We start from the raw sequence: 15191 nt of genomic DNA, 5'->3' as shown, positions 1-15191 counted from the left end.
GTCAACAGTGTCCCGATGAGGAAGTGAGGGGGAAAGAGAAACAACTTGAGGTATACAACAATAGACAAGGTGTCCTCCTCCCCCCTCCAGGTTGACCCTACAGGTTTAACTGATAACGATAAATAAACAATGAGCATGTGGTGAAATGGCCAGCACTATCACAGAGGACCGACTAGGACAAAAACACACAGAGACAGAGATTGTAAGTTATTAACTTACCAAATAAGAAAGCAAGCAGGTCCAATCTTATCATTGATGTAAATGCTTTATCAAATTTAAATAATTGGTTATTTAGATACAAGATAGCAACATTTTCTGTATTTCTGAATATTTGCCCAATCAATAGTGTCTCTGAGATGCAGGGAGACACACAGCCGATAGACACAGAGAGTGTGATTGAATGCACGGGACAGATAAAACGACTGAAGAGCAAGAGTGAGAGAAAGAGTGAGAGTGAGGGAGAAAGAGAAAGACAGAGTGGGAGAGAGGCACAGAGAAAGTGAGAGAGAGCGAGGCGCATGGAGACCCAGCAGATATAGGCTAGTGTGGTTGAGAGTGAGAGTGTGTGAGGGATGGAGTGATGGAGACAGGGGGAGGGAGGAGCGCGAGAGAGAAAGAGGAGAAGAGAGAAAGAAAGAGGAGGAAGGGAAAGAGAGAAGAGAAAGAGTGCGACAGGCAGCCGATATAGATCGTGTTGTTGAGTGCATGACGGATAAACAAAGAGAAAGTGAGGGAGGGAGTGAGGGCGACAGGGGGAGAGAGGAGAGAGAGCGTTGGGGGGGGGGGGGGGTCCATACTTCTCGTCTGAGATCCTCATGACGGGGGAGTCCAGACACAGCGTGAACAGCCCCTGCTCTATGGCCCGCACAGAGTCCTTGTTCACCTTATCTGAGGCACAGAGACACCGCAGTGTCGTCAGCGTACAGACGCACCGTACAGACAGAGGCAGTAACACACATACAGACGCACAGTACAGACAGAGAGGCAGTAACACACATACAGACGCACAGTACAGACAGAGAGGCAGTAACACACATACAGACGCACAGTACAGACAGAGAGGCAGTAACACACATACAGACGCACAGTACAGACAGAGAGGCAGTAACACACATACAGACACACAAAGAGATACAGAGGCAGTAACACACATACAGACACACAGAGATACAGAGGCAGTAACACACATACAGCATACAGGCAGTAACACACATACAGTCACACACACACTTCCAGAGACACACAGTGCAGACACTGAGGCAGCAACACACACACACACACACACACACACACACACACACACACACACCACACACACACACACACACACACACACACACACACACACACACACACACACACACACACACACACACACACACACACACCTCTGAGCAGCCTCTTGTAGGCCTGGCCCCAGGTGCGGCGGTGCTCGCTGGTCAGCAGGCCCATGGGCTCCTTGTCCGTCTTCCAGGACGCGGCGCGGATCCGGAGCAGCTGCCCGTGGATCTGGCTCTCCGTCATACGGGAACCGTCGCTGTTGTACACCTCCAGCTGGAAGAACTGGAGCGGAACGGGGGGGGGGGGGAGGGAGGGGGGGAGGGGAGGGGGGAGGGGGGAGGGGGGGGGGGGAGGAACAGAGTCAGGGGGAGGGAGGGGTGAGGAAGGGAGGGAGGGAGGGAGGGGAGTGAGGAGGAGAGGGGGGCAGAGAGAGGGAGGAACGGAGTCAGGGGGAGGGAGGCGTGAGGAAGGGAGGGAGGGAGGGAAGGGGGTGAGATAGGGGAGGGGGGAAAGGGAGGGAGGGAAAGGGGTGAAGGAGGGAGAGAGGGGGGGTGAGGGGATGGAGGGAGAGAGGTGAGTTAAGAGGGGGAGGGAGGGAGGCGGAGATTACGAAGGGAGTTGAGGGAGTTGAGGAGGAGAGGAGGAGATAAGGAAGGTAGCGAGGGAAGATAGGAGACGAGGATACGAGTGAGGGAGGACATAAGAGAGGAAATCAGGACGTTTATCAGCGGCAGAGGGATGCATTCACTCAGTGATTGTGTCAGCCAGCGGGAGCCCGAGACATATAATCAGTCCAGGGAGGCCTGAGACCCGAGGCCGTCTGGGGCGCGTGTGCTCCGACGGCGGCTGTGAACCCGTCATGTTCGCCGCTCCAGCGAGAAGCTGCTCGCTGACAGCAGTGAGACGTGTGCTGAGCGTTCGCTCTGAGGCTTCGTGACACAGCGTTTCTGAATCACAACCAGCCACTCCCAAAGCAGCCGGGCCGGCTGCCAGCATGAAGCCATCCTCTGCAAGGCCTGAGCTCACTGACGGAGATAAGTCAGCAAGCAAGTCCGATTGGATCTTCACTGTCAATACATTTATTTTAATAAATTATATATTTTTATAAATATATTTTTAATATATTTTAATAAATAAAAAAAGGACTCTTTCAATAATAGCTATATTTTCTATATTTCTGAACATTTTCCAAATAAATAAAAATTTCAAAATACCGGTAGTTAGTATTTGGAAAATTCGAACTATTTTACTATTTTTGAGATTAAATTAAACCGGAAACAGCGTATAAAACAAAATAAAACAAAAACATTTAAAGACTTAAAGTTTCTAAATTGGGGACTCAAAATGTATGCCGCAAAGACTGCTGGAAAACTTAACAGAAGAAAGAAAATAGAAGAAAAAGTAAACCAACTGTCACATTCCAAAAGGTGGCGGGGGCCCCACCTGGTAGTTCCTGACCACAGTGATGTGTGTGGGGGAGCGGCGGGACAGTGCATGATGGGAGATGTAGTCATGCTTGGGCCCGGGGATCCGACAGCTGGAGAAGAGGAGTGGGAAGAGCTGCGTGCACAGAGGCTCCCCCCTCATGTACTCCACAGGAAGTTGGCCGCTAGGCAGACAGGAAGTAAGGTCAAACTTACATCACCGTTATTTATCATGAAGGAAGCATAAATTTACCCTTATATTCATTTTAAGGGGACAAAGTACACCTTTACATTTAGGGCATTTATCAGACGCTTTTATCCAAAGCGACTTACAATAAGTACATTTTTCAGAAGAAAGAAAAATAACAATATGGTCGGTACAGTAAGGATGTTGATAGAAACAAGTGCCGAGCACTAACAATCGCTGGGTTAACCCAGTATGTATTAAATAAAGTCTGTTTTCATTGTTGAAACATATCACAGGTTTCAGATAACCCACTATAAAGATAACTCTTTATTTAGAAGTGTGTAAAGAGATTAGAGCTGGGAATTTCAAATGCTCACGTCTCCATCCTGTGTCTAACGTTATCTCTGTGTTTGCGTGCGTGTGCGTGTGTGTGTGTGTGCATGCGTGCGTGCGTGCGTGACGCAGTTCGATGTCAGAGCAGACGATAAGAAGTATTTCGTCCTTAAACTCCCCGATAAGCAGAGCTCCGTACTTACGTGTTGACTTTGGCTCTGAAATCCAACACTGCTGCGATCAGTTTGGAGGCAAAGCTGGAGGAAAACACAGAAAAAACACTTTCACTAAACATTTACATTTTACATTTAGCTCGATGGGCGCAGCAAAGGTGAGGTGTTTTGATCAGGGACAACCTGACACAGCTAGGAGAAGCCGGGGATCCTACTAGCAACCTTCCGGTTACGAGTCAACACCCTCTACCTCCTCAGCTTCACCGACCCCCTCAACATAACTGATATATACGGTCACTGTTTGCACCAACACTAACACAAAATGACTAACATGTACTTCAGACCCATTATGACTTTTGTTGTAGCTACTGACATTTTGAGTTAAGTAAGTAGCTCTGGACGAAGCTTCAGCTAACGGACTAAGGGAACAGACAAGCTAGCTGTCACTCACACCGGCTAGCTGTCACTCACACCGGCTAGCTGTCACTCACACCGGCTAGCTGTCACTCACACCAGTTGGCTGACACTCACAACAGTTGGCTGTCACTCACACAAGTCGGATGTCACTCACAACAGCTGGCTGTCACTCACAGCAGCTCTGGATAAAGCGTCCGATAACAGACTCAGGGAACAGACCAGCAAGCGGTCACTCACACCAGCTAGCTGTCACTCACACCAGCTAGCTGTCACTCACACCTGGCTGTCACTCACACCTAGCTGTCACTCACAGCAGCTGGCCCCTCCAGTCGCAGTGGTCCCGCTGGGGGAGGGAGATGGCCGGGTTGGAGTGGACCGGGAGGGGCTGCCTGCTCTCCAGGTAGGCATGCTGGACCCACCAGTCGGAGAGCTACACACACACACACACACACACACACACACACACACACACACACACACACACACACACACACACACACACACACACACACACACACACACACACACACACACACACACACACACACACACACACACACACGATAAAAACGCAGACAGACAGACTCCCATTTTGTATAATGTGAATATCGTTTGTGCTATTAATATTTGTATGTACCACTGGTCTTGTCTTTGAATCATTATTTGCCGTAAAGAAAGTGTAAACATAAAAAGTACATTAAAGGAATCCTGGTAGGTTCGCTTCAACAAAATACTAGCAGCTTAGCTGTCATTCAATCACAACACAAGTCGCTCATGCAAGTGACACAATCAACACAACAAGCGTGCTCCCTGCTTTAAAAACACAGGTCTGTGCGTGTCACTTCAGTGTGTGTTTTTTACCCAGTTGTTACTGGTTCTGGCGCGCCGCAGCAGCCCGTCTTGGAGCCGCGGGCCCAGGCCTCCGCTCTGGCCGAACTTCAGCACCTTGTTCTGGGTGTGCTGGAACTCGTCGGGCGGCAGCAGCGGCTCCAGCGCCCGCAGGTACTCCCGGAGCGTCTGGTCCAACGGCGGCACTGGCTGGGGGGGCACGGCCGAGGACATCGCCCGCCCCGCCGCCACCTGACGGTCGATGCAAAGGCTATTGTTTACTCGGTGATTGTGTGTGGATGATTGCATCTATTCTTTGAGAGGATGTACTGTTTTGGTATTGTCTAGGGTGTTGTTTGTTCAGTAATCCAACGTTGATATATAGACAATGCGGAACCTGGGAAGTCAATCAGTTGGATGACTTTGACATAAGACAGCCCGTGTGTTTTACAATGGTTTGGATAGTTGTATAGAGACAGTAGAGAGTTTTAGAGACACCGTGTGTGTGAGTGAGTGTGTCCGGCATAGCTTTTGAGTTTCTTTAAGGTCAAGGACAGAGGGTTTCAAAATAGGAAGTGAGCAAGTTGAAGAAATATGACATCGTGTGATTGGCGTGTGAGTGTGTGAGCGTGTGCGTGTGCGTGTGCCACTCACCCTAGACCTCACAACGCTGCACAGCCACGGCTCCACTTTCCTCAGAATCATTCTGGTTCTCTTGTAGTCCGAGGGATTAGAGTTGCATTTGAAGTGAGAAAAAAAGCGTCTGCTGCCGTCAATTCGGTAACGGTGAGGTGTGTCTGCAGGTATCAAGGCAGCTGGTTCCGGAAAAACAACCCGATCACATTCTATATAGAGGAGAAAGTGGCGTTGATTCGATGGTTACGACAAAGCCAACTACTATATTATCTTCAAAGTTTTGTAGCTTTGGTATCTGTGGATAAACCCGCAGACCAGGGCTAAACACGCCCGCACACGTGTCGAGGTGAACTTGTTGTTTCCGTGGTAAACAGCCACTGAAGCTGCAGTGCATACACTTCGTAGGCCGCCAGGGGTCGCTGTGGAGCGGGTTCCCCTCCATGACCCCTGCAGGCCCTACACGTACGCACTGAAACCCTGTAGGCCACTGCACTTCCATGCGCTGGATGCATGCAACAATAAAATAAAACATGATTCATACTTCACAGATTTTTTTTATATATATCTTTTTTTATTTCCCTCTTGAAGCCAGCTTCTCCAACCATAAAATAAAATTGAATGAAATGCTGTAAAACTTTAATAATACACCTTTTCTCTTTCACCAAAATGAAACAATAATTTACAAAAACAACAAAACACAAATCGACTCAAAGTCCGATACGATCGACAGTAGAATACAATTCTGTAGCAAACTGCATGTGTTCACACAAAAGTCCCTTTCACACATACTTTTTTTGCAGCAGGACAATAAATGAAATATACGCATAATAAAACGTGTTTACCATTTTTTTTAACCATGTTTGCTGAATGTACTAGCTAACTGAGACGGAGCCGTCGATCCACGCGATTCACTTAGAACAGTTAAGGCTCAACGAAGCCCCTTAAAGAGTGTTCTAACCACTAGGTGGCGCAATCACTCTAACAGAAAAACAAAAAGGACAAAAAGGCTTCAAACAAGAACATTTGAACATTTCTCATGGATATAGCATCTGTTTGGGAACCCCCATCAGGCACATAAAAAACTTTTATGAGGCTGAGGCAATACTGAGCTGTCGTTTGAGGGTTCAGTAAATATAGATAAAATATCGAACTATCAAATTAAAATAGGCTCCTTCAGTTAAAGCTGAGGTAGGCAATTGGGGAAACCAGGCAGAGTATTCCAGATTTTGAAAGTATCCAATCCAATTGGATTGGAAAGCCTGCGAAAGCCACAGATACCATATTATATTATAGATTAACTTTATTTTTGTTCGATCATTTGATTGATTGTAAAGAGAATTTCAAACAAAGCCTCGAAAAAAAAACAGCCTACCCCAGCTGTAACAAGGGGGTTTGGAAGCCAAACGCAATAAAACACTGCTTTGCATAGACAAGTGATCCTCGCCCAGTACCTAAAGCTGAGTGCCAGAAACTAAACACAACTCTCTTCATAACAATCTTTAGGACATAACAAACGTGGACATGGGATTTGATTCGTTCCTTGAACACAATAAAACTAGATTTTCTTCTGTGAAACCTACTCTTCGCATTTCAACTCCACATTGACCCTCATGCAAGAACATTCCTGGTGACCCTGAACCAGGACATATTTCACATCCGTGCGTCGCATTCTATGGACCATCGGACCAATCGCAGCTCAAGAGTTCATGGTCCATTCCTATTGGGCAGAGCATGACGATGACCTCATGATGTGGCGGGGGGCGTGTCTTCTACCCAGGGCCAGACTCATCTGGAGACAGATGAGGAGGGGGAAGAGGAGAGGAGGAAGGAGAGGAGGAGGAGGAGGAAGGAGAGGAGAGGATGAGGGGAGGAAGGAGAGGAGGAGGAGGAGGAAGGAGAGAGGAAGAGGAGGAGGAGGAGGAGGAGGAAGGAGAGGATGAGGGGAGGAAGGAGAGGAGGAGGAAGGGGAGGAGAAGGAGAAGGAGTAGGAGGAGGAGGAGGGAGAGAAGCAGGTGTTGAGTGTCTTCTATTTTACTCTTGCATGTCATTCATCACATGTCACCCATTACATGTCACATGTCACTCATCAAATGTCACATGTTTCTCATCACATGTCACTCATCACATGTCACTCATCACATTACACTTATCACCCATCACCCTCCCATGTCACTCTCACATGTCACTCATCACATGTCACTCATCACATGTCACTCATGATGTCACCCGGGTGTCATCTAAGAAGCGGGCGTCACTGACCCACTTTCAGAACCCGGGTCGCCGTCGTCTCCGGACCCCTCAGGCCTCCCTCTTCGTCCTCGTCCTCCTCCTCCTCCTCGTACCAGCCCCCCTCCTCCCTCTCCGGGGGGAGGAGGTCCTCGGGGTCGGGGGGTTGGAGGCGGGCGGCGGCCATCATGGAGGACTCTGAGGGGTACTCACACACCTGCTCCAGCTGGGCCTCGGAGAAACACACCTTCACCTGCAGGGAGGAGGGAGGAGAGGGGGGGGGGAGGGGGAGAGGGGGGAGAGGGGATGTAGAGGGGGGAGAGGATGAAAGGGAGGAGAGGGGGAAGGGGAGAAGAGGGGGGAGAGGGGGGAGAGGGGGAAGGGGAGGAGGAGAGGGGGGAGAGGAGGAAGGGGAGGAGAGGGGTGAGAGGGGGGAGAGGGGGAAGGGGAGGAGGAGAGGGGGGAGAGGAGGAAGGGGAGGAGGAGGGAGGTGGGGGGAGAGGGGGGAGGGAGCGAGGAGAAGGGAGGGCAAGTGGGAGATGAGAGAGGTGAGAGGGAGGGGTGAGGAGAGGAGAGAAGGTAGGAAAGGAGAGAGGAGGGAGGATTACAAGAGGAGGGGAGAGAGAAGGGGAACCCGAAACAAAGCTGATGCATTAATCAGGAAACTGCAAGCATAGCCTTCTTAGAGGCTGTTCCTCTATGAACACAAAAAGACTACTAAGAAACATCCCATAATATGCTCTGCACACTTCATTGTGTTCGGAGCCTTTCTGCAGGGAGTCAAGGCGTTCTGCTGTGATCTTGACTGGACGCCCACACCCACATCTCCTCATGGACCAATCAGCTCACAGCTCTAGACGCTTAACAGGAAGTAGCAGATCTCGGCGTCTGTCTTCTTGAGAGCTGTGTGTGAGTGTGTGTGTGTGTGGGTGGTTGTGTGTGGGTGGTTGGGGGGGGGGGGGGGGGCATGCACTGAATTAACACTGTTCTTCATGAACCATACGGGTTACAGGAGTAGAACACACTGAACCTAGTAGTAAACACACACTTAGAGGCTGGGATTAAATGGGTGTTAAATTGGACACACTCGCACACACACTCGTGAGACTCTCACTTCAAATGCATGCACACACACACACACACACATACACTCACCCCTGGTCTTAAAGAAGGCTGATAGTTGGTGGAGTAATCCTGATTAACCTGAACTCATAGCGGGCGAGAGACATATTGAGAGAGAGAGAGAGAGAGAGAGAGCGAGAGCGAGAGCGAGAGCGAGAGCGAGAGAGAGAGAGACCCTCCCCCATTCCTTGTATGTTGTACGTCCTGGCACTTAAAAGCACTACTTAGCATTGTGTAGCATCTTATCCTAGCCCTCTTTGTGATGTACAGGGAATGGGTTAACCTAGTGATGGTTGCTGCCCACAGCTATAAAGTAGAGCAGCGTGACCTCACTGACCGTCATGGAAGGGCCTCATGGGAGGGCAACAGGTGGTCAGAGGAGCAGAACAATACTACTGCAGTAGACAGACATTCAGACAGACAGACAGACACGCAGACAGACAGACAGGCTGAGAGACAGACAGACAGACAGACAGACAGACAGACAGACAGGCTGAGAGACAGACAGACAGACAGACAGACAGACAGACAGACACGCAGACAGACGGACAGGCTGAGAGATAGACAGACAGACAGGCTGAGAGACAGACAGACAGACAGACAGACAGACAGACAGACAGACAGACAGACAGAGAGACAGGCTGACAGATAGACAGAAAAAGACAGATAGGCTGACAGATAGGTAGACAGACAGTCAGACAGACCCACAGAATATCATGCATCTCTGGAAGCAAAAGCAAAGGATTATCTATTGATGTTGAGTCTCGATACGAGATTGAGCATGCCAAACGCCCCGAGCAGACATATTAAGTTCTGCTGCTCTGTGGTGGATTCTCTGTCCAGCGGCCGAGGTCGAAGAACAACGAGACTTCCTGCTCCTGGTGCTTCAGCCTCAAGTGTTCATTCTGTCCGCTGTTTACGGAAGTTGGAGCACCAGCAAGAGGAAGTGAAGAGAAACTAGAATGCTGTTACCCTCGTTCAGACACTACTGGTAGTGAGCCCTAGTTCATACAGTCTACTGGCAGTGGTGGTTTAACTGGCTGAGTCCCAGTTCATTCAGTATTCTGGTAGTGGTGGTCAGTTTAAATCTTCCTCATAACTCTTACTTCCCTGTCTTTGTGTTAATGAGTATAATCAGCATAATTAATTAATGTTGTTTATTGTTCTATTTATTCTGAGCGCCTACAGAGGGCCGTTGGTCTCCAGTCAGAACCGGTTCAGAACCAACGGGTCAGACCAGAGGGTCCGACCACGCTGCCAGGAATCCAGTCCCACGGACCAGGGGAAGAGAGAGAGAGAGAGAGAGAGAGAGAGAGAGAGAGAGAGAGAGAGAGAGAGAGAGAGAGAGAGAGAGAGAGAGAGAGAGAGAGAGAGAGAGAGAGAGAGAGTGAGTGAGTGAGTGAGTGAGTGAGTGAGAGAGAGAGAGAACATCAGAGAAGGGGGGAGAGGGGGAGGGAGATGGGGAGAGGAAGCGAGAGAGAGAGAGGGGGAAGGAGGGAGAATGAGGGAGAGAGTGGGGAGGGAGAGAGAGACAGAGAGAGAGTGAGCAAGAGACAGAGAGGGGGAGGGAGAGAGTGAGAGAGAGGGGGGAGGGAGAGAGAGAGAGGGGGGGAGGGAGAGAGAGAGAGGGGGGGAGGGAGAGAGAGAGGGGGGGAGGGAGAGAGAGGGAGAAGGAAAGAGATTGAGAAACAGAGAGAGAGAGAGAGCCAGAGAGGCCAGGAGGACACAAAGAAGGCTTGTCTGCAGGCAGAAAGAAGAGCTGACTGAGCTGAAAAATGACAGAACTCGTTAAAGAGAACGAGATGAACGGATAGAGAGACACAGAGAGCTAGATATAGAGATAGTAAAATAGAGCTGGATAGAGAGACACAGAGATAGATACATAGAGATAGAAAAATAGAGCTGGATGTAGGGATACAGAGATAGATACATATATATATTAAAATATATATACAGATCGATAGATAGACATAGAGATATAAATATAGGTATAGATATAAATAGAGATTTATATTTATACACAGATCGATATATCTCTATATCTATCTAAATCTATCTATAGATATAGATATGAATAGAGATAGAGATAAAGATAGCTATAGAGATAGCTAGGTTGCTATGATATAATGCAATACTAGAAAGCCGTGCATAGGATATGTATATCTTTTGGGCTAGGACTTGTTTAAACCACTATTGTCACCCAACCAAACCTGTGGGAATCTAACCCCTCACCCTGGCCGCGTTACTACCAAGCTCTACCAGGTGGGCTAAAAGAGGCCGTCACTCCAACCACCAACTACCCCAGTGGCGATCGTTAAACTTTCCCTGAAGACGGGGACAGCAGCAGGCGTTGGGCGTGCTCCCAGCCGACAGCGCGGCCGTCTCCTGATAGGTCAGTGTTGTGCCCTGTACGTGTGAAGGAATCAACCTGTCGTGCTCACTAAGGCGCTAACAGGCTTAGCCGAAGGCCGCGTGCGGAGCCGGCACCTCCAAATCAACAAGGATGTTCTCCGGATTGGAGGGGATTCGGCCTGCAGGGATGCACGCTGGGAGAGACCAGCCTGAATAAGACCAGCCTGTATAGCGGCCTGCTTGTCTCTCCACACAGAGGGTCTACGCTGTAGGGTCGTAGTGGCCTGCTGGTCTCTCCACGCACTGTGGGGTCATAGGGGCCTGCTGGTCTCTCCACACACTGTGGGAACATAGGGGCCTGCTGGTCTCTCCACACACTGTGGGGTCGTAGGGGCCTGCTGGTCTCTCCACACACTGTGGGGTCAAAGCAGCCTGCTGGTCTCTCCACACACCTGGGAATCATGGTGGCCTGCTGGTCTCTCAACACACTGTGCGGTCATAGCGGCCTGCTGGTCTCTCCACACACTGTGCGGTCATAGCGGCCTGCTGGTCTCTCCACACACCTTGGGAACATAGTGGCCGGCTGGTCTCTCCACACACTGTGGGATCATAGTGGCCGGCTGGTCTCTCCACACACTGTGGGGTCATAGCGGCCTGCTGGTCTCTCCACACACTGTGCGGTCATAGCGGCCTGCTGGTCTCTCCACACACTGTGCGGTCATAGCGGCCTGCTGGTCTCTCCACACACCTTGGGAACATAGTGGCCGGCTGGTCTCTCCACACACTGTGCGGTCATAGAGGCCTTCTGGTCCCTCCACACAGAGAGACAGGAGGTGTTGTTCTGCTTGTACTCATTGATCTTCTTCTTTTTATATCATTCTATGAACATAAATCCGCCCATATCTTCAGCCGGTTCACACCTGCCCACACTGCCCTCAGGGATCTACACTTTTTGAATATCTTACAGATCTCTTATTTTATATATCTTGTTTGGGCGTCCAAATCTCAGCCTTGAAACACAAATCCACCACACGACTGATTTGCAGCGCTATCTCATTTTTCTTCAGGGTTAAAGGTTGAACAGTTGCATTCATTTCAGTGTTGTGCTTCACCAAACCCCAGCGACCACACATCCAACACTAAACACATCAAACCAACACTGGCCGCTGCCTTTAACCAGGCCCGGAGGTACAAACCGCCCGGTTACTGCAGCACATCAAACACTCAAGAGACATGAAACACGAAGGCCTACTCACTCTTTTGGCGGTGTCCCTGTTCTTGGAGAGACAGGACCTCTCCAGGTTCTGGTATCCACCGATCACCTCGATCTCCTCCACCCTGGGGAACCTCTTCTTCTTCGGTTCCACCTTGGGGGGCGCCAGGTCGTTGGACGTTTGAGACTGGACCGGGGTGGTCGCTGTGGTCGTCACCTCGGCTGCTCCTCCTCCTCCTCCTCCATCTGCAGTGGGTCTCCTAGGGCAGATGGTGATGGTGGTGGCGCCCCGGTTCCCCTGGCCCCTGGACGAGCTCCTGACGGAGAACAGGGTGGTGGAGGGGGTGGAGGAGGAGGAGGAGGTGGAGGAGGAGGTGGAGGAGGTGGTGGAGGAGGAGGTGGAGGAGGAGGAGGAGCAGGGCGGGCAGGGGGAGGTGCTGGGGGACTGCGCCGGGGAGCAGAGAACCGGGGAGGAGAACGGGGTGGGGCCGGACTCGGACGCCCTCGCAGCCCCCTCGGGCGACGGGCTCCTGAGGAGGGCGTCCGGGGCCCTGGTGGTGGGGGTCCCGTGCTGGGTGGAGGGGCTGGACTGGGCCGGTCCCTGGTGGTTGGAGGGGGAGCCCGCTCGCTGGGACCAGGCGGGCAGTCGGGGCGTGGGGGACGAGGTGCCCTGGTCCCTCCGACACGCCATCCAGTCCCTGGGGTCATGGACTCTCTGGGGGCCCACCGCCTCCGCCGGCTCCTTCAACTGGAACTTCTCCAGGCGCCGCTGCAGCGACGGCGCCCCGGGCACCACGTCCCCAGGGGGGCGGGGCTTGAGGTCCCCCTGGGACCCCCCGCCACCACCGCCCCGGAGCTGTGTGAGCAGCGCCGGGGGCAGGTGGGGGGTCACCCTGAGCAGCTCCACCGACGGCGCTCCCGGCTCCCGGGAACACCCGCCGGTCCGGGTGGCGCTCACCGCCTTCACGTTGTAGATCCGGCTCATCTCGCCCGGGGCGTTGAGGCACGGCGGCGGGGAGGGGCTAAGACCCTCCGAGGAGTAGTCCGGCGAGGCGGAACCGGCTTCCTGTCTCTGCGCCTCCTCCTCTCGCACCTCCTTCTCCTCCTCTTCTTCTTCTTGTAGCGCCTTGCCGCCGCCGCCCTCGTGCGCTCGGTGCCAGCCGACGTGCCTGCTCAGCTCCTCCTCGACATGCCGCAGCAGGTCCACCCCGTCTCCGTCGTCGTCGTCGTAGTAACCGTCTCCGTCGTGGTCGACGGACGAGGACCGCAGGGCTCCGGGGCGAGGTTCAGAGGGAGGCTCCGCTGCTGCAGCGACCGGGACTTCCTCGTCTGCGACGGCTGCGCGGAATGAACCCGAAACAGGAAGCTGGGGGCTTTTTTTAAACGCACACACTTCCTGCATGACGTCAGCGGAGGCCTGCGTTGCGAGGGCTTCCTGCTTGTCGGAGCGGTCCTCTGCCTGAGCCGCGGGCGCTTCTGGTTCCTCGTCGCGTTCGGCTCCCCCGGCCTCAAAGCGGACACCGCTGGGGGTCTGGCCGTTACCGGTGGTCTCCGCTCGGTCCCCGGACCTTGCGTCCTGCAGGGTCTCGCTCCCGGTGGTTATCCCTGGCCTCTCCCTCTCCATCTCCCCTTCTCCTTCCAGATCCAGATCCAGATCCAGATCAATGGCTCCCTCCCTCTCCCTCTCGATCCGCTTCTCCCGCTCTCTCTGTCGGATCTTCTCTCGCAGGGATTCCACGCGACTCAAGGGCTTCCCCACCCGCCAGCTGTCCCTCCTCTCCACCGCCACGCCCCTTTCGTCACGACAACCGCCGCCCCCGTCCATGCCTCCACCAACACTGCCCCCATCAGCACCCCCACTTCCACCACCACCACCACCACCACCAACGCTACCGACGCTACCACAACAGTCCCGACAACCACCCCCAAACCCGTCCATGCCTCCACCAACGCTACCCCCGCCGACAGTGCCACCGACGATGCTACCACCAACCCCGCCAGCCCGGCCCCCCTCCTGGCCCTCGTCCCCGGGGAAGCTCCTCCTCCTCTTCTCCGCGGGGTCCTCCGCCACGTAGAAGACGGTGCGGGGGATCTGGATCTCCAGGAGCCCGCGGGGGGGCCCCACCGCCGCCGCCACCGGCAGGGCGGGCCGACGCCCCTCGCCACGGCCGTCGCGGTAGAGGTGGGCGTCGGTCCCTCGCTCGTTCACCTCCGGCGCACCCCCGCCTCCCTGGACGGCCCGGGCCACCGCCACCCTCCCCTCCAGCCGGAGAGGGACCCTCCGGGCGAAGGCGATGCCCTCCGTGTTCCGGACCGGGACCACCGTGAATCCCTTGTCTCCTTCCACGTCGTCCGCCGACTCCAGGCTCCTCCGGTCCACGGGGGGCGCCGTCTTGTCGGTGGTCCTGCGTGCAGCAGATCGGACCCCCTCCGCCGCCGTCTTTCCACCCCTACCGGCGTCCGGAACGCCGCGCACCTCGAGTTCCTCTCCGCGGCTCCCCTGCAGTTCCTTGACCCTTAGAGACCCCTCGACCGCCTTCTTATCGTCGCCGCGGCGCCCGTCACCGTTGACGCCGTTGTCCTTGGTGATCGCGGCTCGGTCCGAGAAGCTGAAGGAACGTTTCGGAACGCCGCGGAGCGCCGAGTTCTTCCCGTTCACCTCCCACGTCCGGGCCTCCTCCTCCTCGTCCTCGCTGTTGCCGTCGGACGCCTCCTTGCTCTGGAGGATCCTCACGAAGCTCTCGGAGCTCTTGGAGCGGCTGGGGGGGTGGTGGTGCTCGCCGAAGCGGCTCAGCAGCTGGCTGACCCGGTGCCCGCGCTCCCCCGACGCAGCGTCCAGACGCAGCGGCGCTCCCTCCTCCCGCCCGGCCTCTCGGCCCTGGTCCCTCCTGCGGTCTCTTCCTCCTCGTCGGCCGCCGCCCCGTCTCACCTCCCTCCCGTCCCTCCTCTTCCTCTCCCCGTCCTCCCCCCCCTTCGCTCCGAGGGTGGAGGCGAGGTGG

The 15191-nt window shown here is 53.6% G+C and overlaps 1 protein-coding gene across 1 annotated transcript in view; it reads right to left on the bottom strand.

Annotated features, from left to right (window-relative positions):
* Positions 1–6166, bottom strand: part of cratb (carnitine O-acetyltransferase b) — a 13080-nt gene extending 6914 nt beyond the window's left edge. Inside the window, exons 1-7 of the mRNA XM_056582707.1 lie at positions 5298–6166; positions 4677–4895; positions 4127–4245; positions 3429–3482; positions 2725–2890; positions 1389–1563; positions 798–888 (exon numbers count right to left, since the gene is read on the bottom strand). Coding sequence (XP_056438682.1) covers positions 798–888; positions 1389–1563; positions 2725–2890; positions 3429–3482; positions 4127–4245; positions 4677–4895; positions 5298–5348 — 875 coding nt within the window. The 5' untranslated portion in view covers positions 5349–6166. The remainder of the gene's footprint in view (positions 1–797; positions 889–1388; positions 1564–2724; positions 2891–3428; positions 3483–4126; positions 4246–4676; positions 4896–5297) is intronic.
* Between the last annotated feature and the right edge of the window lie 9025 nt (positions 6167–15191).

The sequence above is a fragment of the Gadus chalcogrammus genome, chromosome 22 (assembly GCF_026213295.1).
Source record: "Gadus chalcogrammus isolate NIFS_2021 chromosome 22, NIFS_Gcha_1.0, whole genome shotgun sequence".
Taxonomy (NCBI): Eukaryota; Metazoa; Chordata; class Actinopteri; order Gadiformes; family Gadidae; genus Gadus; species Gadus chalcogrammus.
The sequence above is the reverse complement of the archived record's forward strand: the minus strand, read 5'-3'. Positions and strand labels throughout refer to the sequence as shown.